We start from the raw sequence: 19,588 nt of genomic DNA, 5'->3' as shown, positions 1-19,588 counted from the left end.
GAAAGGAGCCCTGAAATCGGCAGGCACGACGCTAATTACACGAGACATGTCCCTACCAATCCAGGAACTGGATTCCTCAATTTCCCCTCTTTGCTCTTTCCTTTTTTCCTCCCTTTTGGCCAAAGCACACACATCCCCAGCAAAAAAAAAATCCCCCGCACTGCATCCATCATCTACAGGCGAAACCACTCGCTATCACCAGTACATACGGACCAGAGTAAGCGTAACCACTTAACTGACCCCTGTGATGTGTGACCTCAGCCAGTTTTCCAACCTCTCTCGCTAGTCACCACCCCGGAGGCACCACCGACACCTCCGATCCAGCCGACAATCATGGCCTTCCTCCCGCGACGCTTTGCACTGTCAAATCCCCCCCCATCCTTTATTACCACCACTATGCGAACTATGCAACTCCTACTCATTTTACACTCCTCCTCCCATACAGTCCACACAAAACCCTACATGTGCCACCGTGCCGGCTGGCTTAGCTTAGCTTAGCTTAAGCTCGCCCTTCCCTTTTATAAAACCCCGCACACACACTCTCACTTCCCCATCCCCCAAAGCAAAGCTCCCAGCTCGCACTGCTCACACCCCAGCAGCCACTGGCCAGTGCTAGCGAGGCTAGCGAGGTCGCGCGCGCCATTAATTGCCTGGCTGCAGGCCGGTGGCGGGGATCTCTCTGAAGCTTAGCTAGGTAGGTGGCAATGGAGGCGGCGGTGGGGCTGCCGGAGGCGTGGTCGCAGGTGCGGGCGCCGGTGATCGTGCCGCTACTGCGGCTGGCGGTGGCGGTTTGCCTGGGGATGTCGGTGCTGCTGTTCCTGGAGCGGCTGTACATGGCCGTGGTCATCGTGGGGGTCAAGCTCCTGGGCCGCCGCCCCGACCGCCGCTACAAGTGCGACCCAATCTCCGAGGACGACGACCCCGAGCTCGGCTCCGCCGCCTTCCCCGTCGTCCTCGTCCAGATCCCCATGTTCAACGAGCGCGAGGTATACCCACATTTTGACCAAACTCCATTGCCAAGCTCAAGTCTTCGGTTATTTTTCCCCCTTTCGTTTGTTCTTGCAGGGGTTCTTCTTGGTTCCCCATTGGAGCTGCAGGGGTTAATTGTTTTTTTTTTGTTGTTGTTGCGTACGTGTAGGTGTACCAGCTGTCGATCGGGGCCGTCTGTGGGCTGTCGTGGCCGTCGGATCGGCTGGTTGTCCAGGTGCTGGATGACTCCACGGACGCCGTCGTCAAGGTGAGATCTTATCTCTTTGCCTCCTTTATCACTGCAGTAGTACCAACACACCACATACATACCAGTACCAGCACCAGAAGCAGCAGGAGTACCGGCCTGGTAATAATGGAGCCTCATGTTCACCTGTCGGTGACCAGCCGTTCCCCCCATTTTACCCAATCCATCCATGCTTCACCTCGTAGCGCCCGGGATTCCCCCTCCCAGTTACCCCCGTCTCTTGATCTCTTCTTTGCCTTTCCGAAAGGGTAGTAAAAAAAAAAAGCCGTGGCATTGGGGCATTCTGCCGTGCCAGGCTCCGACCGGGCTTGTCTTTTAGGCACGTTTCGAGAGCCGCATCATGGAGGGCTAGGCAGGCTCCCCTGTTTTGGGCTCCTCCAGGCTCCAGCGCGAGATTTCTGGCAATTTTGGGTGTCAATTACTAGCTGCTGCAAGTATTTGCGTTACACCTACAGAATCTGGCATGTGCTGTACAATTGTAAACGCATCGTTGTACATTTATTTATCCGTAGTAACATTTAGACATGTATATTTAGTGGACAGCCCCCGTACTCAAACGTGAGGGGAAAATCTGGGCCGTTTTATTACATCTATGCTTCAGGTGTCGGTTACTAGTATTAGTACTCGTGTAATCGAAGTAAAGGAAAGAAAGGAAAAGGAGAGCCTAGAGACTGATTTCGCGCGCGAAGGGAACGACTCCCCGTAATTTTTGGCGGGGCGAGAGAGTGCGCGGGGGCCGCCCGCGCTGATGAGTTGTTAATTGGAGATTGGGCGCGCATTGAATGCTCCAGTGCTTTGACCGATGAGCTCCCAGTGGCGATAGATACTCTTTGATCAATGAGAACAACTAACAACACTGTACTACTAGTCTAAAAAAAACAACAACAACAACACTGTATTACCAGTAGTTGTCAGAGTTTTCCTTTTCTTAATTATACATGGCTCGAGATAGTAAATCGGGAGCAAAGGCAAAGGGCCCTCTTGACCCTGCCCGTCATTCCCGGTAACAAAGCACGTGCGTGGCATGTGACAGGGCACGCCGTAAATGTCTATTTAAAGCCTCCACCGCTAGTACTACTACCAGAGACGGGACATGGGACTTTCCCTGTACGTGATCCCCGCGATCGACGGACAAGATTCCGGTAATTAAGCACGAGCATGAGATGAGACGCAACAAGTCGTGTCTTCTCGGTTTAACACTGAGATCAACCGGGCACCGTTAATTTAATCTTCTACTATTCGATCTATTTTTTTAATATTCTTGATTGGCCTTTGGCTTCTACGCCCCCTGATTCAACGTTTTGATGCTAGGATTAAGCATGTTAGTGTAATAATGACATCCCCTAATTAACATGGTACTCCCTAGTCAACTTAGGTAAGAAAATGTTTGTCCTAATATTGTTTTACTACTACTGCGGCCTTGTAAGACAATGTCTGGACTCTAGGAAGCTGGAATCCTATGGGAATTGAAGTGTTTTGTGTGAAATTCCAGTGATTCGGACAGCAATTGATGATGGTGAATATATGTGCAGGAAATGGTTCGGATGGAGTGCGAGCGATGGGCGCACAAGGGGATCAACATCACGTACCAGATCCGGGAGGACCGGAAGGGTTACAAGGCCGGGGCTCTGAAGCAAGGGATGAAGCACGGGTACGTGCGCGAATGCGAGTACGTGGTGATCTTCGACGCCGACTTCCAGCCGGACCCCGACTTCCTCCACCGCACCATCCCTTACCTCCACCACAACCCGGAGATCGCCCTCGTCCAAGCACGGTGGAGATTCGGTAAGTTAAACCTGCAAATATGTCCTACTCCATTTACAGAATCAAAAAAAAAGTCAGTTGTTCTTAAAAAAAAGAAGTCAGTTACGTCGAAGCTTAATTAGCATTTCACGGATCCAATGTTTGGCATTTTGTAAGCTCAAAAAAGGAAAATGAAAAAGGGTGAGGAAAAAGACAAAAGTCACGGTACGGAATAAAGCAAAGCAAAATTTGAGGGTTTTGTTTTTGTTTTCCCTGGGATGTAGTCTAGGAATCAGGATCCGAGTTCCCTGGTTTGGAAGCAAGCTCTAGGGATACATACGTCCAAGCACAACCGACTCGCGTGTTATCCCACGCAAAGACCGGAATTGGGGCAACTGCCATCTGGAACAAGCCCTCGACGACACTCAACAGTAGTATAGTTTTTCTTTTTTCTTTTTTTGAAAGAACAGTAGTATAGTTAACCTTCTAAAAAAACAGTATAGTTAACGAAGTATATGCAGCCAAGCAGCAACAAGGCGTGGGTACAGTCTTGTTGTTGTAGTAGTGCTGACATGCAGTTAGTTGGTTGGGCCGGCGGGCAAGTTAAAGTCCCTTCTGAGAGCTTCTGCCGGGGACACGTCCTCGTGGCTTGGCTAAGCAGCTTTGCCACTGTCGCCCGCGCGGCGCGGCGGGGCGCTGTACTGAACCGGACCCGGATCTTCTTCCCCGGGCCGGCTGTCGGTCCGGGCCGGCCGGAATCAATCCGCCGGCCCAGTAGATCCCGCGGCTGCCGGCGTCGGTGGCAACCGGCGGGCAACCGTCGGTGATCCGCGGGCAATCATGTGGGTGTATTCTGTGCTCTCTGCGCTTTTCCCGGTAAAATAAAAACGTGGGCCACTGGACAGGTCTTCGCGTTCACGTGCTGCTGGGGGCCCACGGCCCATGGTCTGCTGTTAACCTTGCCGCTGCAGTCCTTGCCGGGGCTGACGTGTCCCCACAAACAGCAATAAAAAAACACTTGTCAAAATGCTAACACTATTATTATAGTCGTTTATTATCAGAGCAGCGGTATCTATATTTTTTGGTTGCGAGGGAATCAGGGCAAGTATCTGAGATCCCCAGCAGAGCGTGTAACATGCTGCTGCCATGGATCCTAGATTTCGTTTCACTTTGGAGCTGAGGGACGGAGCCAGGGAGAGACTGACTGACTAGCACGAGGAGGCGAGAGGCCAAACCCTGGCTCAGCTAGAATTATGCCGTGATCCCGTGATCTGTCGGCATTCTCCCCGTAACCTCCAAGATTTACTTTTTTTTTTCTGCGCGCCCACAACAGTGTCTGTCTTGGTCCAACTACGCTTCAAGGGAGCAACTGAACCAAGACCGTGTCAGCAAAATATTTCCCCAAAATGCACGCACGCTTGCTCCACAACTGTGTAAGAAGTCAAGTGAGGCAGCAGTAAAAACTCGTTCTGTTACATTTTACCAAAATTTTGAAAAGCTCTTGGTTCTTTGTAGCTATCGAAACATGATGAATTAGAGAGTAGCCAGCAATGTGATCAATCTGTGGATTTTCTTTCCCGGTGGTCCATTGGCTGTAAAATTTTAATGACAAACCCATGGTTTAGTTGTACATAGTTTTTCCTGGTAACTTGGTAAGTACTCCGTACTATTACCATCTTGCATGGTAATGATGAGTTTTGCTGGTGTTTGGTGGTGATCAGTGAACGCAGATGAGTGCTTGATGACAAGGATGCAGGAGATGTCCTTGGATTACCACTTCACGGTGGAGCAAGAAGTGAGCTCCTCTGTCTGCGCCTTTTTCGGCTTCAACGGTGAGGCCGGCTCTGGATTTCGACAATGTTTTCTAAGTTTACCTTGTTTAGGTTCTGGCATGCATAACTACACCGTACGATTTTATTCTACGTGCACACATTTTATTCATGACATCTAATAATTCAGTTTTTTTTTTTGGATCAGGGACTGCCGGTGTGTGGCGCATTTCTGCGGTGAATGAAGCAGGAGGCTGGAAGGACCGGACCACCGTCGAAGACATGGATCTGGCTATCCGGGCCAGCCTCAAGGGATGGAAGTTTGTCTACCTCGGCGATGTTCAGGTACATTTTTCGATCATGCACATCATCTTTTTAAAAAAAAAAATTGATGCACATCATCAGATTCAGATAGCATCCAATGCACATCCTTTGGCATTTCTCTTAGATATTCCTTTTTTTCCCGCAAAAGAGAAGATATTACTATTTTTATTTGATTGTTTTTAGAGAATAGTGAAAGTAATTACTGAGTACACAGTAAAAAAGTTTGGAATTAACCCAGAGGTTCGTCATTTCCAGGTTAAGAGTGAACTACCGAGCACTTTCAAAGCTTTCCGGTTTCAGCAGCACAGATGGTCGTGTGGTCCAGCAAACCTATTCAGGAAGATGCTGTTGGAGATTGTGACAAATAAGGTATGTCCAAGCATCACAGTGGAAGTCCATCAAATCCAGAAAGTTTTAGGCAGACAGCTTAATTATGTTGCTAAACTCAGATCCTTTTGGTCTTGGTGTGTGTGTGTGCAGAAAGTGACGATCTGGAAGAAGTTTCATGTCATCTACAACTTCTTCTTGGTGCGCAAGATCGTCGCGCATATTGTGACCTTTACATTCTACTGCATTATCATCCCGACAACCATTTTTGTCCCTGAGGTTCATATACCAAAGTGGGGCTGTGTCTATATTCCCACAATCATCACCCTTCTCAATTCTGTTGGAACTCCCAGGTAATTATAGCTAGTAAAAAGCTTCACAGTGACAGAGAAATATATAATCAAACCACGTGTTCACTAAACGAAAATGCATGAATATTGGCAGGTCTTTCCACCTGCTTTTCTTCTGGATCCTGTTCGAGAATGTCATGTCGCTGCATAGAACCAAGGCCACACTGATTGGCTTGTTAGAGGCCGGCAGGGTGAACGAATGGGTTGTCACGGAGAAGCTCGGCAACGCTATGAAGATGAAATCTGCTAGCAAAGCATCAGCCAGGAAATCATTCATGAGGATATGGGATAGGTACTGAACAAATAAGATATCTGCCATAATTTTGCCAGTCTGTTTCCCCATGGTCCGGTAACTAACTTCCAGAGATAAATTTCAGGTTAAATGTTCCTGAGCTTGGCGTGGGAGCTTTCCTCTTCTCCATCGGATGGTACGATGTTGCATTTGGGAAGGACAATTTCTTCATATACCTTTTCTTCCAATCCATGGCTTTCTTCATTGTCGGTGTTGGCTACGTTGGCACAATTGTCCCGCAGTCATAACTGAAAAGCATGTCGTCGAGATCATCGGCCTCCGGTTCGCAATTCCTCAAGAGGATTCAGCAAAAAAAAACACAAGCAGTGCATAGCCAGTTTGAAGTAAAGATCACGCAGTCTTCTCTCGATTTCCGTCTTTTCTTCCCTTTTTGGAGACTGATATTGCAGCATTCTCTTGTATGTGCTATTGTAATAGAAAGTGAGGTGCAGCGCAGCGCAGTGCAAGGTCACTGCAGGAATATTGTGGTGTTTTTCTTTCTTTCTTTTTTCTTGTAGCAAGTACGTGCCGTGATTAAGGGGAGCAGGATGGTCGCTTCAAAGTTCATGTAATACTAATAGTATAAGAAGAAAAGGAGAGGTTCAGAAAAGTGTTGAGAAAAATCAAATTGTTCGACCCTTCTCGTCTATGACACTGCATTTTACACGTCTTGAATGAACATGGTTCCCTCGTGCCACTACATTTGATTTACCCGTTGGGGGTTCTAGGACGAGACCAAGTGGAATTGGGTCTTTTTTTTTTTGAGCAAGGTTGGTAGGAGAGGTCCCTACCTAAATGTTATAAAAGGGAAACAAAACGTCCCAGGCAATACAATTTAGAGTAATACAAACTAGCTAGGCCAATCTTCTAACCACTTTTGAGCAGCCATTTTCTCTTTAGATTTCAAGCGGTGGCACCACATTGCCTCACAGCCCTTGACACTGGGATAATTTGATTATCAAAGACTTTGCGGTTTCTTGCGAGCCAAATATTGCAAAGAATAGCAACAATAACCACTTCCCAAGCGGCTACTTTGTTCTGAGCAACCATGGATTTCCCGCGAATAAAAAGGTCGTCAATCTGTCTTACCCCCACAACATCAATTCCCAACATTTGAAAGATAAGGCAAGAGCGCGAGCATTCTAAGGCCAGATGCATGGGTGATTCACTAGCAGTACAGCCAAAGGGGCATTCATCGGTAGCTAGAATCTGCTGCTTCTTAAACACTGTTCTCACCTTGATTCTTCCTTTAAGCCATAGCCAAGCAAAAACTTTTTGATTATGCGGAGCCGAGCAGGTCCATAGATCAGCAGAAATGATATCTCTAAGACCACCAAAATTCTCCAATTGATAGAGAGATTTAACAGAGAAAGATTTTGAGCGTTCCATTCTCCGAACTCTGACATCTTCTCTCCCATTGATTGGTTCCCAGTTTGCTATCAGCGCGATGATGGCATCATACTCAGAGCAAGCTCTATCGGATGTAAGATGCCTCAGAGGAATTTCCCACAATCCATCATTGTAGCAGTTGGCTATAGAAATGTTTGGCCTAGTCGTATGAGAAAAAAATGCTGGGAATTTTTCCGCCATAGAAGTGTCCATATACCAAATATCGTGCCAGAAAGAGGAGATTTTCCCATTACCGACAGTAACAGCAGTGAGTTGTCGATAGCATCCTACAGATTCAACAATTTTGCCCCACACCGTACCTTTGTAGTTTGCAAAATCCCCAAGATCCCACCTTGGGTAGCGAGCCATCTTAATCCATTTTGCCCATGAAGATTCTGGGTTAACATGTAGTCTGTGCACAAATTTTGCCAAGAGACATTTATTTTGAAGTTCCAGATTTTTAATCCCTAGTCCTCCTTCGTCAATCGGCCGGCAAACCTGCTCCCAAGAAACTAAGCAGTCACTGCCCTTAGAGGAATTTTTTCCTTTCCAAAAGAAGGATCTTCTAAGTCCATCAATCTTCTCAATGACCCATTTTGGCAAGGACAGACAAGACATGAAGTAAGCAGGAAGAGCTGATAGCACTGACTTAGTAAGAATTAATCGCCCTCCTCTAGAAATGAAATTCATGGAGAAGCTAGCTAACCTCCTATCAATCTTGGAAATAAGGGGAAGGAAGGCTGCTTTGGGGAGTTTAGAGTCTGAAAGCGGCAGACCCAAGTAAGTTTGAGGGAAGGTCGCCACTGGACATTCAAGAATATCGGATATTTCAGCTTCTTCTTCATCAGAGAGATTGATAGGAACAAAAGTAGACTTGGTGAAGTTGATATGAAGTCCTAAGAAATTTGCGAAAGCATCTAAAATCTCCTTGAGCAGGCGGGCCTGAGAACCGTTCCCTTCCAAGACAATAAGAGTATCATCCGCATACTGGAGCACGGGGCATGGTTGATCCCTGAAAATGGGATGATTCAGAGCACCAACAGCAGCAAATTTCTTAATCGTTTGTTGCAAGACATCCACAACCAAAATGAACAAGAGTGGAGAGAGGGGATCTCCTTGCCTTAAGCCCTTCTTAAAGTTAATCCACTTCCCAGGGATACGTTAAGAATGATAGCTGTTTTAGAAGTGTGGAGCAGATTCCTCATCCACATGCACCAAGTATCGTCAAAGCCTCGAACACTGAGGATTTTAAATAGTGCTGACCAAGAAACAGTGTCGAAGGCTTTGCGAAAATCCAGCTTGAGAATTATAGCTTTCCTTTTCCTCCTCCTACATGTTTGTACGAGATCCATTGCATACATAAAGTTGTCAGCTATGCAGCGGGTTTTGACAAAACCAGACTGATCAACATCTACAAGCTTGGTGATCTCCAACTGAAGCCTTGCAGCCAGAACTTTAGTAATCCATTTGACTAGACAATTCAACAGGGATATGGGACGGAAGGCGCCAGATGAACTGTCATTATCTTTTTTTCTCAGCAAAATCATGAAAGATCTATTAATTCTTTCAAGTTGCAGGCTCCCACTATAAAACTGAGTGAAGAAAATGGAAATATCTTCCTTAATGATTGGCCAGAAATCTTGGAAGAAACCTGATCCAAAACCATCCAGGCCAGGGCTTTTGTCTCTAGGAATATTTTTTATACCATCATAAATCTCTTGCGAAGAAAAAGGCTGCATGAGGTTAGACAAGTCGATATGATTTTCATACAGATTGCCAAGCTCAATGTCATCACTAGACCACCCCTGAACACCCATGAGCTCCTTGTAAAAATCAGTGAGGACTTGAAGCTTTCCTTGGTGCGATTAATAATATATATCATTAGCATGAATCACTTTTATTTGATTGCTTCTCAGTCTGTCAGAAGCTCTAGAATGATAGAATCTGGTGTCTTCATCACCCAAAACACACCAATTAATTTTACCTCGTTGTCTGGCGGCAACCGCATAGGAGTGGACATAAAATTGTAGTTTTTCCTTTACCATTCCTCTAAAGAAGAATTCTAGGGTAGATAATGGTCTATTTTCTTTGAGCCAATCGAGGAAATTCAGTGTGAATTTACAGCAATCAAGATAAACTTTAACAGGTTTGCAGGTTTTCTTCCAAGTTTTAATCCTGTTTCTCAGGTATTTTAGCTTGCCATTTAAAGTAGCAGCCATGTCATACCCATTATGCCAACTGGTCCAGCTATCATGCACTAACTCTTTAAATAGCGGTCTGAACTTCCAATTATTTTCATACCTGAATAAACCAGATTTTGGAATTTGAGTAGAAGCATCCACATTGAGAGGAAAATGATCAGATGTGCTTCGAGGCAGAGTATGCAGTCTTGAATTCGGCAGAGCTGCATTCCATTCAGCGTTAAAAAACACTCTATCAATCCTTGTTAATATCGGGGTGGACTGCATATTTGACCAGGTGAAATTCCTGTCCAATAAAGGAAGCTCCTGAACCTGCAAGTCATGCAACCATTCATTAAATCTCTGAGTTTCAGTAACAGTCACACGCCCTGTATTGCGATCATCAGCTGATCGGACGGAGTTAAAATCTCCTGCAATGATCCATGGGCCTGAAATAGTTGGCTGCAAATCAATAATCTCCTGAAAGAATGAGTCTCTGTCTATTTCAGCATTCGGTCCATAAACATTGGTGGCCCAGAAAGTCAGATTTGAGCTACAACATTCAAACTGAACTGAAACCGATCTGTCCTTAATAACTGAATTTTTCAAGCGCAAGAGATTATTATTCCAGGCTGTCAAAATACCACCCGAGGTGCCCACTGCATCCAAGTGAACAAAATTTGCAAGAGAAGCAGGGAGGAAAGAGGCTAGTTTGAAGGGTGTGATATTATGCAATTTCGTTTCCTGAAGCAGAACCAAATCAAAACTAGAAGAGGTCATTGTGTCTCTGACTAGCTCACACTTATCCGAGTCTCCCAGTCCCCTGACATTCCAGCAACATAGGGAGAAAGTTCTGTGGTTGAAATTCATTTAAAGCACAGAGATAGCAGCAAGCAGACCAATTCTAATTGAAGCTTAAATAAACTGAGTCTTGCGGAAATAACAGTGACACAAGAACTGGTACAAACACTGATAACATGAACCACACTCTGCCCCGACTGCTCTGATCCAACTAGCTTAAGAATGCAACGGAAGCTATGACTTGACACAACTAAAAACTGCTCCGAAATGCAACAGACAGGCAACAAAATGCAACCATCAATACTAACCCCGCGAGAGCATAAGATAAACGCGCAGGTTACAACAACAACAGCTAAGGAACTACTCATCATCCTGTTTCTTAGCAGCCTGCACCACCTTCAGAAGTTCGGCCTCGTCAAACCCACATTGCTGTCCGAGGTACAGTAGGTCTCCTTCCTGCATGAACGGCTGGACTTCTTCAGCTGCACTGGAGGAGGCTGCCTCTTTGCCCTTCTTGGCCTGTCCCTTGGCAAGTTCCACCTCCAGTAGCTCACGAGCCTTTTTCTTGACAGCCTTATCCACCATGTTGACGTACTGGCCGTCAGCCTGCTCAGCCACACTCTTGCTGCGACGCGGGCCGTTGTTCCCCTCCTCCAAATCTCTCACCACCTCATCATGGGGCACCATGACGGGGGGTGGTGGGGAGGGGAACAACACGCTGACATCGAAGATCTCCATGAGCTCATCACTTTGCCCACGTTGCTCTCTGATGCGGCCAGGGATTGGTGACTCCAACGGGATGTCGGTCACCTGCAGTCCTTCCTCCGGTGGCATCACCGAAGTGATCATAGGCCGTAGAGAAGACGGCCTGCGGAGCTTCCAGCTCCATGAAGCGGTCTCCCGGTTCCGAAAGAACGGGTGGAGGAGTGAGAAAGAGAGAGCTCAACACTCCCTCCTCCGCATCTCGCAGACGATCCCCGTTCTCCCGACGCAAAGGTGAGAGGCGGATGAAGTCGGGGGTGACCAGCAGCGGGTCAGTCACGGCGCCAACATGCTCATCAAGTTCCTGCACCGAACCAGAAGATGCAGGCCCAAATGGGCCGTGTAAAACGGAAACAAGAGTATGGTGGTGAGTAAAGAATTGATTAGGATTGGAAACATTGCCAGAGCTGGGAGAAGAATCGAATGGAAAATCATCAGAGGAGTGAGGAGAAGGTGGTGGAGATGGTGGCGGTGGAAGAGGTGGTGAGAGGGTAGGGGTGGGTGGCAGAGAGAGATCAAGAAAACCTCGAACATCAATCCAGAGAGAGTTCCCAACCCTCCTGACCTAACTCGCATAACTCTAGGGACATGGTTGATATGCTCAACATGCACAATGATGGAAATCGTGGAGAAGTCAGCGAGCGAGAAACAGGTCGGATCAACAGCAACCAAGTTACCGAAAGGACAGACCGATCTACCAATGGTGGGAACATTCCAATGATGCATGGGAAACCGGTAGACATAAATGGAAGCAAGATAACCGATGGGATAGTTGAAGTTAAACTCAGTGGCATCATGTGGAACAAAGGAAACATCATAGTCTAACCCATCCCACAAGAAAGAAGCATCCCCTAAGCAAGAATTCCTAGCGGCCGCCGACTCAAAAAAAACAAGCGCGACGCCCTGGGAAGAAGGAGCGAGTCTAGCAGGGACACCAGGAGCAATGGCGGACATAGCACGACGAACAATGGGGGAGGGATTTGGGGCGAAAGGGAAGATGAAAGCATAGGCAAGATTATCGAAACGACTGAAATCTACCTGAGGAAGAAAGACATCAAGGATATCCGGATGATCGGGGAACAGGTCATCGATGTCCGGCGGGAAGAAGAAGTCTCCACGTCCACCTCCAGGGATCGGAGCGACCGGCAGAAAAGCGTGGTCTCCGTTCTCGTCAAACTCGGGGATCTGCACGATGGGCGGCAAGTTGAACTTCGCCATGGCACTGCGTGAAGAAGCCACGGGATTAGATCGAGAAGGCGGACGGGGAGAGAACGGAAGGAAACGGCAAGAAAGGGAAGAGTGACCGTACCGCAGGCAACGCTTGCACCGGACAGGCTCCCTGCAGTCCACTCTCTTGTGGGAGGAGCTCAGGCAGCGAAAACACTTGCTGGAGGAGGAGATATGGTGGTGAGGGGAGTGAGACCTAGGGCTGGAAGAGCGAGGGGTATAAGAAGGCGAAGGGGGTGAGGCAGCTACTTCAGCAAAAGAGCGAGGGTGCAAAGCTGCATCAGACCATGGGGAAGGAGGCGAGCCACAATCGACAGATGCATCAGTGATACCGCCTCTGGCAGCCAATCGCGAGCGCTGAGAAGCTAGTCTATCCAAGGAGCAGAATGGGTCCGTGTCAGGGGAGACGACGGGAAAGCTGGAGACCTTCAGAGGGAGGATTGCCCGTGACCACGTGAGGAAAAGAAGCGTCGCAAGGTGGAGGTGAACGGTCGAGGATGAGGGGTGGAGGAAGATCGACGAGGGGAGATGGTGCAGGATTCGTCAAATGCATGGGGCGGGACCCACCAGATGCATGGGGAAGGGAAATTCCTCTCGTGCATGGCAACAGTATGCAACCACCATCATGACGACCTAGTGGATGCTTCCCTAGGATAGAGCAATAGCCTGGAGCATATCCTGTCAAATCCATGGTTTGTCGGGGAGAGAGCTAGCTTTTACCATGGGCAGTAAAAATTGGATCCTTGGTCAAACTAGTACAACGGTAACCCAGTTGACTGAACTCTAACGGTGTCCAATTTTGAAAGCTGTCAGATCCATCCCCTACCTCGGAATCGACCTCTGCAGAGTCTGGTTCGTAAGCCATGGCGGAAGCACGCCGGAAATCCTTAGCAACCGAGAGCGTGGCTGAACCAGCCCGGAAAGTACCCATCAGCAGCAGGTGGTTGGCAATATTATCATTACTGACTTGAAAAGTAAAGCATCTCGGGCCAAACAAACAAATCTCAAAATCTATCATGGGAGAACAAAACGCTTTGCATGCTTGGGAGAGGAAATGTCAGTTCCCGAGGCAACCACCGCCCATAACTTCACCGGGCGGTGCAAATGAGACAAGCGCGAAACAGGCTTTGGAATAGAAGCATGGCAGGTGCTTAGGAAATAGTCGTGTAGCTTCAAACCTGAGAGGCGGAAGGGATTTGCTTGTCGAGATCTAACCAGAGCTGGAGCCGACTGAGAACCAGAATCCGAAGCAACAGCCTCTTGAAACTCCGCCGACGCCTCGGCCACTGGAATAGGGAAGCAGAACTGACCAAACTTGATGACACCACCGGGGAGACTAGCTGGGACGTGGGCGGTGGCAACGGAGTGTCCACCGTCGTAGGCTAAGGGCGTTCCTGAGTGGACGTCAGAGTCGGAGTGGGCACTGACGTGAACTACCGAGGGCACGTGAGCGCTCGCCGGGGAAGCAAGGCCTTCCCGGCGGCGCCTCGCACGAGCTCTCGCTTTCCTACCTCTCATCCTCTCTTATCAGCACTTACATTACACCAGACCACCGAACGAAGTGCCATCCAGTATAAGCCATCGACGGTTAAAGAAAAAACATAGCGAATTCCACTTTTAACCCTGACAATCAGTATTCCATTTAGTGAAAATTCTTTCTGCATACCCCATTTTAAGATCCACAATGTACCCCATTTAATGGTCTCACATCATTATGTTAGTCCGGTTTCACGTGTGAGGTCCCAATGCGCAGGTAACGTGGGTTATCTGGGCGTTTTTTCTTGCTGAAATGACTCCCTTCTGAGAATAACTGACAGAATTGACCCCTCACAAACCGAGCATAATCAAGTACTCATGAATAAAATAAATAAAACGTCCATTTTCAACCCTGATCTCGTACAAGATGTTTGCGATCAACTTTCTAGTTACTCTCTCTCGCCCTGTGTTTTCAAATCTCAATCGCTATCTAGACGGTCACCGTGATAACACCTCTTGATTTGGGATCTAGGAAAATGACATGACTAATCACTTCCCGTGCCTGCTCCTATTGGAAGCCTCTACTTAGTGAAAACTTGGAAGCATTTCATCTTGTCCATTTATTTAAATTCTAGTGGTTAGAATTGAATGTTTTCAATAAGGCCATGTCGGTGGAAACTTTTCATCTTCATGGCAAACATTCGTTTGCGGCTATCGAATCTACGGTACCTTATCGCTAGTGTAGTCCTGAAAACTTAGGCTGTGTTTGGTTGAGAGAATGAAATAGAATATATAATGGAATGGTTTCACTTTTAGATATGGTTCTAGTGTTTGGTTGAAAGAATACATCAAAATGGAATGAAACCAAGTGGTTCCTCTAAGAGGAATATTCTCCTAGTATCCGGAACCACATGATTTCTCAGAAAAGTAGGAACCGCCTTGTTCCACTTCTCCCCTTCTCTCTCCCATCACCCCCTTCTCCTGTTACCCCGTCTCTCTCCCACCGTGAACCTCCTTCCCCGAAGCCATAGCTGCCGGAATTGACGCACGCGAAGGGGGTGTCGACCCTGGCCACCGCAATCGACCGCGCGCAGAAGGATTCGGTCCTCGCCGCCGGAGTCGGCCGCGTGCAGGGGGCGTCGCCCTGGGATCTTGAGAGGAGGTCGACGGAGGGGGAGCGAGACCAGCCTATGCCTTCGCATCCTTGCGCTCGTCTAAGCCCAGCACGTCGCCGTCGACCGGAGGCCTTGGCCGGCATGACCGGAGGAAAATTGGCACGGCGGTGGGAGTAGGGGTGCATGGTTGGCCCTGGAGGGGCGGGGTTGGCACCGGCGGGTGTGGACTGCCTTGTAGCAGGACGGTATGTACCGACACCGGTGGAACCAATCAGCGCACAACAGCAGGGCGGCTTGATGGCGCGTGGGGCCGGCTCGGTGCTGAGATGGGAGGATAAAATACTCTCCTTTACTATTATTATATTAACACATTTTGTTGCTTGTACAAATTATTTAATGATCCAAATGAATTCAGAAATTTATGAAAATTTGAGAATAGTCTTAAGATGGAAAATTCCACCTTTAGCAAAAGTTTCTAAAAATTCAGAGCGACTTTGAATTGTCATCTTAAAACTACCCATAAATTTTCATAAAATTATGAGTTTATTTTGCCATTAAATAATGGGTCTGTCTAGAGCTCAGTCGATTGATAAATCGCTCTTTCTCAATCGACGAGCCTCTCTAGGCCTGACACAATCGATCCTCCTCATCAGCCAGTGCGTACGTTCAGGACTTGAGGGCCCCATCGATCACTCCTAAGCCGGTGCATGGGTTAGTGGGTTAGGAATAGTTATGTTGTAGTAAAATAAAAACCTTATATGGGTCGGGCCGTAAATCCTACGTGGCGACGACTAAGTCAATATTTCCCAAGCATGAGTCAAGACGCCCACGTGGCACGGTCAATCCTACGTGGCAAAGGAAGACAAGTCAACAAGTCAAGCCTCTCATGCCATGGTCAAAGGGTCAAATGAGCTAGAGTAGTGGGTAAGAAACGTGTGAGGAGGGGGCCCTTAGTCCATGGTGGACCATGGACCAAGTCTCATTTTTCTCACATGGTGCACACAAAAGGTATGGACCAAGGAGCTACTTTTATCACTTTGCCCTCACTTTTCTCTCCCTAAAGGGTAGCCATGGTCTTTTGTCATGAATCCCTAAGCTATAAATACTCCCACATGGGGGCATGTATCATTCACTCTCCTTGAATAAACTCAAGGGGAGAGGGCTATAGTGCTCCCTCTAAGGTTCGCTCTCGCGCGCCGCTCTCGACTGAAAGTCAATCGGCCTCGAGGAAGCCTTCTAGTGGACTCTAGTTTCGAGCCTCCGAGCTAACCTTGGTTGGCACGGGCTCGAAGGAGAAGAGGTTGGGTTAGAGTTCCGAGGGTATCCTAACCTCGATACTTGGAAAAACGCGTTCGGTCCAAGTACGAGGCGACCCCGACGAACCTCTCGCCAAAAGGTGTCTTGGAAAGATCTGCTCGGCCCAAGCCCTTGGCTAACAACCCCCTCGAAGCCTTTCCTAACGTAGGATTAAGTCGCACCCGCAGGGTCGGCCGAACCTATTCAAAAAATATCGACGTGTCAATTTGTCCAAGTGTACGGCGACCTTCGCTATAAGGCCGGCGTAGATGCCCTACTTTTATACCCGCACTTGTGCCATCGAGCATTGGCACCCCTTACTCTCATTGTTGTCGAGAACAACAATAGTGGCGCCGACCGTGGGGAACCCTCGCCTCAATTGAAGATTTAATGGCCCCGACGAATCCTACTTCATCGGGTCCCCAACTTGCCGCGAAGTCTACACGGTTGCAAACGAAGAAAGCAAGTGCCTCGGGGGCTCCCGAGGAAGAAGGAACCCTCACCAATCTGGACGTCGCCGCAAGCATGGTCGCCACGATAGAAGTCAGGATCGCCCCTCTGCTACCGGCCGTCCCGGAAGGAACCGAGGTGCTCGAAACCGTCATAGGCGGTCCCTCGACACTCATCAACGTAGTGGTAAGGATCGGCGAGCTGCCTATGGTTGCCGCCCCCGCAGGTGATCCGGAACTCGGCATGCCTTGCTCGATGGGCTTCGCGCCACCTTCCCTACAACCGGTGGTGACCCTGCCCTCGGAACATACAAGAGAAAACAATGTGGCGTCGGGAGGATCCGCGCCAGAAAACCAAGGAGTCCCAGCCTACGACCCCTCCAACCAGGGATTACCTCCACTGGCGCTCGCCGCGATCGCCCAAGGAACTCCTTGGTATCATCCTTATTGAGGGCTTCCGTCGCAAGGCGCTGTCCAAGTCGCACACACTCAACATCAAACTCGCTTTGCGAGTGCCCCGCAAGCGCCCCTTGCTCCCCCCGTCGGGGTTGAACAAGGCGGCCACCAGGTATCACCTCAAGCTGCGCCTCGCGGGGAACGAGACCCCAGCATGCATGGAAACAAGCAAGTGGCGGAATACGGAGCCCGTGCCGGCGGTGAAAGGAATTCCCGTCGACGCTCTGACCCTCCAAGAAAATGCCGAGATCATTCTCCAAGCGACCCCTCTAGCGACAAAAGCGACGAGGGAGGACCTCGCCACCGAAGGAACCAAAAGAATCGGCCGACCTGCAACCCGCTCACACGGGAGATCCAAGATGCTCCTTTTCCGCCAAGGTTCAACCCACCCACAATACGGCTGTACAACAGGGAGTCGAATCCTCTTCATTTTTTGGATGCCTACTGCACCGCCATACGGGCCGTCGGGGGAGGTCCCATCGAGATGTGCAATCTCTTTCCGCTCGCGCTCACTGGAATGGCGCAAACTTGGTTTATAACCCGCGGAAGAACTCCGTGCACTCGTGGGAACGCCTCCAAGAGGTCTTCATCGCCAACTTTCAAGGAAACTTCAAAGAACACGTATAGGCTCACGAGCTATGCGCCGTGAAACTAAGGCCGGGGGAATCCCTCCGAAGCTTCTTCCATCGCTTCGCGAAGGTACGAAGCCAAATCGCCAACCCGCCGTCGACCACCGTGATCGACGCATGCATGCAAGGCCTTCTCCAAGGAGAAGTAAATCGGGTACTAAGTTGCGATCCTCCAAGGACGACCAATGAGCTTTATCGGATCTTGCAGGAATACGCGCGAGGCGAAGACGGGGACATTGCTAAGGACGCGCCACGCGCTGCTCCCGAAGGAACTCCTTCGTCCGACAAACCCCCTGTGCCTGCTTCATCTTCCAAGAAGAAGAGGAGGTGAGGGAAAAAGGGCACCGACGACCAAGCCCGAAAAATCTTTGCCGTCGAAGGACAAGCATCATCCCAAAAGACTTGGCAACCCAAGAAGCCACCTCGTCCAACCGAGGGAGGAACTGGGAGATGCCTCATCCACAACTCGGCAAGCCATAGCACCGAGGAGTGCAACACTGTCATCGCGACTCGCGAACAATTCTAGGCACGAACGCAGGCCCGGCGCAAGGATGAAAAAACTGCCGAGGCTCCGCGCCCCGCCAACGTCCTCGTGACTGACCCGGCACCTAAGGAAGACAACCTCCCGTTTCAAGAACCCGCGCATCACGTCGGAGTGATACTCGGGGGCTCCGCCACAAGCTGGGGATCGAAGCGACAGCTCAAGGAGTATGCTCGCGAAGTCAATATCGTGGGAACCTTCACCCCGACACCACCACCGAAATGGGCAAGCGTGCCAATCACCTTCACCGAGGAAGACACCAAGGGGATACGCTTCCCGCACGACGACGCCCTCTTCGTGACGGCAATCGTCGCCAATTGTGAGCTCAAAAAGATTCTGGTGGATGGCGGAAGCTCCGCCGACATCCTATATCTGAGCACTTTGAAGAAGCTGATGGAACCACAAGGGGGATACAAGAACGGCCCGTTGCAGCCATCCCTTTATACTCTCACCGGCTTCGTACCGGGGCAGTCCATTCAGCCACTCGGACAAATTGAGCTCCTCACGCCTTCGGGGACGCCACAAATCATCGAACCGAGCTCGTGCGCTTCGACACAGTGGACATGGAGGCCTCCTTTAACGCCATCCTCGGGAGGACTACGCTAAACCGTCTCTGCACCGCCGTCCACCACAACTTCTTGTGTATGAAGATCCCGGGCCCAAAAAGCGTGATAACGGTCCGCGGCGAGCACTCTTCCGACAGGAAGACCATCTACCGCCATGAGACCAAGTGCGCCAAAAAGGGAGAATCATCCAAGAGTATTAACATGCTTTCGAGTGCAGGAGCATCCGGAACCGATCACCCGGAGCACTACATCCCTAAGCCCCTCCCCGAAGGAGAACTCAAGGAAGTACGCGTCTCCCAAGAAGACGCCACGCGGACGGTGAAGATTGGGGCCGACCTCCTGAGTAAACTCAAGGAAGAACTCGTCGACCTACTTCGCAAGAATTTCGATCTCTTCGCTTGGTCGCCTTCCGACATGGGAGGAGTCCCGCGCGACATCATGGAGCATCGCCTCGCCGTAAGGCCCGACAAAGCTCCCGTAAAGCAAAAAACTTTGGAAACTCTCCATCGAGCGATGCGAGGTCATCAAGCGAGAAATCGCCAAACTTTCCGATGTCGGGCTAATCCGAGAAGTTTGGCACCCCGAATGGTTAGCCAATCCTGTCTTGGTGAAGAAGGCCAACGACAAGTGGCGAATGTGTGTCGACTTTACCGACCTGAATA

At 49.3% G+C, this 19,588-nt stretch overlaps 1 protein-coding gene across 1 annotated transcript; it reads left to right on the top strand.

Moving 5' to 3' along the window:
- The first annotated feature begins 704 nt into the window (after positions 1 to 704).
- LOC100843059 (glucomannan 4-beta-mannosyltransferase 1) lies at positions 705 to 6,677 on the top strand. Its single transcript, XM_003571071.4, has 9 exons — positions 705 to 986; positions 1,139 to 1,237; positions 2,767 to 3,019; positions 4,699 to 4,809; positions 4,955 to 5,091; positions 5,326 to 5,439; positions 5,551 to 5,750; positions 5,842 to 6,039; positions 6,125 to 6,677. Exons 1-9 carry the CDS (start codon positions 705 to 707, stop codon positions 6,285 to 6,287), a joined length of 1,557 nt encoding a protein of 518 aa, XP_003571119.1. The 3' UTR covers positions 6,288 to 6,677.
- The last annotated feature ends 12,911 nt before the right edge of the window (positions 6,678 to 19,588 follow it).

The sequence above is a fragment of the Brachypodium distachyon genome, chromosome 3, assembly GCF_000005505.3.
Source record: "Brachypodium distachyon strain Bd21 chromosome 3, Brachypodium_distachyon_v3.0, whole genome shotgun sequence".
NCBI lineage: Eukaryota > Viridiplantae > Streptophyta > Magnoliopsida > Poales > Poaceae > Brachypodium > Brachypodium distachyon.
Note: the sequence above shows the minus strand (reverse complement) of the source record. Positions and strands in the feature narration are given on the sequence as shown.